This window comes from Bison bison, unplaced genomic scaffold, assembly GCF_000754665.1.
Source record: "Bison bison bison isolate TAMUID 2011002044 unplaced genomic scaffold, Bison_UMD1.0 scf7180017864265, whole genome shotgun sequence".
Classification (NCBI taxonomy): domain Eukaryota; kingdom Metazoa; phylum Chordata; class Mammalia; order Artiodactyla; family Bovidae; genus Bison; species Bison bison.
The window spans coordinates 116,688-118,321 of NW_011494837.1; the positions used below are offsets into that span (position 1 = coordinate 116,688).

The 1,634-nt window shown below is 33.6% G+C and overlaps 1 protein-coding gene across 1 annotated transcript; it reads right to left on the reverse strand.

The window, feature by feature from the left end:
* Positions 1-434: 434 nt before the first annotated feature.
* LOC104994722 (olfactory receptor 5H2-like) lies at positions 435-1,364 on the reverse strand. The gene has a single exon (XM_010848374.1). It carries the CDS (start codon positions 1,362-1,364, stop codon positions 435-437), a length of 930 nt encoding a protein of 309 aa, XP_010846676.1.
* Positions 1,365-1,634: the final 270 nt, after the last annotated feature.

Genomic DNA, 1,634 nt, shown 5'->3' on the forward strand with positions numbered 1-1,634 from the left:
ATCTACCTCTGTTCACTCAAACACAACATGCTTACTATGTGGAGTTACATGTAATATGAGTCTCCAGACTATATGGTTGATTACGATCAAAGGCCTCATATTTGAGTTCTTTTCAGAGTTAAAGCACAATTTTAGTGCTTAATATATGTTTAGTAAATACAGTTATAAAACCACAATGAAGAATATGCAAGCGTGTAAAATATTTTCATTTCTGTTTATTTTAGTATGATATGAATATTTGATTAAAATTTCCTGTGTGTTTAAATAATATATACAAATATTTAAAATCACTTATTAGGTACTAAAATCTTAAGTCATTAAAACAATATAACAGTTATGAATGCAAAAAACTTTGAACATTAAACACAATTAAACATTTAATCTACATAATTTTATATTGTTTTTATATAAGAGAACACATATTAGTATTAAATCTAAATGTTTCTTTTTAATATTTTTAGCAGTGAATATATGACTTTTTTATTTCTCAGGCTGTAGATAATGGGATTTAGGAAAGGAATTATGACAGTGTAAAACAGAGAGTCCATCATATCCTGATCATCTGCTTGTGTGGATCCAGGGTGCACATACATAAAAAGAAGAGGGCCATAGTATAAAGAGACAGATAGAAGGTGGGCCCCACAAGTGGAGAAGGCCTTCCTTATGCCTTGTGCAGACTTCTTTTTTAAAATTGTAAAGAGAACTAGTGTATAAGAGATAAGAACAATAAGAATGGTGAACACCTGTATTGAACCAGAGAAAATAAATATCATCAGAATGTTAATAGAAGGGTCAGTGCAAGAAATTTTAAACAAGGGCATGATGTCACAATAAAAGTGATGTATTATGTTGTCATTACAAAAGGTTAGTCTGAATAAAAAGCCTGTATGAATTACGGCATGAAAAAGGCCACCAACAAATGATGAAACTAACATTCCCATGCACTGTCTATGAGTCATAATTGCTGGATAAAGTAGTGGGTTGCATATGGCTAGATAACGATCATACGACATCATTGCCAGCAGAAAACATTCCGTAGTTGCACTGACTGCAAACAAAAAAAATTGCACCATGCACTCAGAGAGAGATATCCTCTTATTCTCAGTGATAATGTTGACCAGCATCTTGGGAGTCACTGTGGAGGATAACCAAATATCCACTAAGGCCAAATTCCCCAGGAATAAGTACATGGGAATTTGAAGATGAGGGTCATTCCAGATGAGAGCAATCAGACCAAGGTTTCCCATGATAGTGATGAGGTATATCATCAAGAACAGCAGGAACAAGGGGACTTGCCATACTGGTTCATACGTAAGTCCTGTGAGAACAAACTCTGTCAGCTCTGTTGCATTTTTTGTTTCCATATCCTTTATAGATGGCCTCTGAAATTCAGTGCAGTAGATGGAAAAAGGACAGTCACCAGTCATTAAAAAGAAAATTTCAGGAAGATAATACAAATACAAACACACACTTTATTTTATTTACTCTTATTGAAATACATGAAAAGTATTTGGTGGAAATTATTGTGCTGGAAAAAACCAACTATCACGTTGGCCAAAAATTTTGCTCAATTGTTCTGTGTGGTCTTATGGAAAAACCCAAACAAACTTTTTGACCAACCACCTATTGTATCT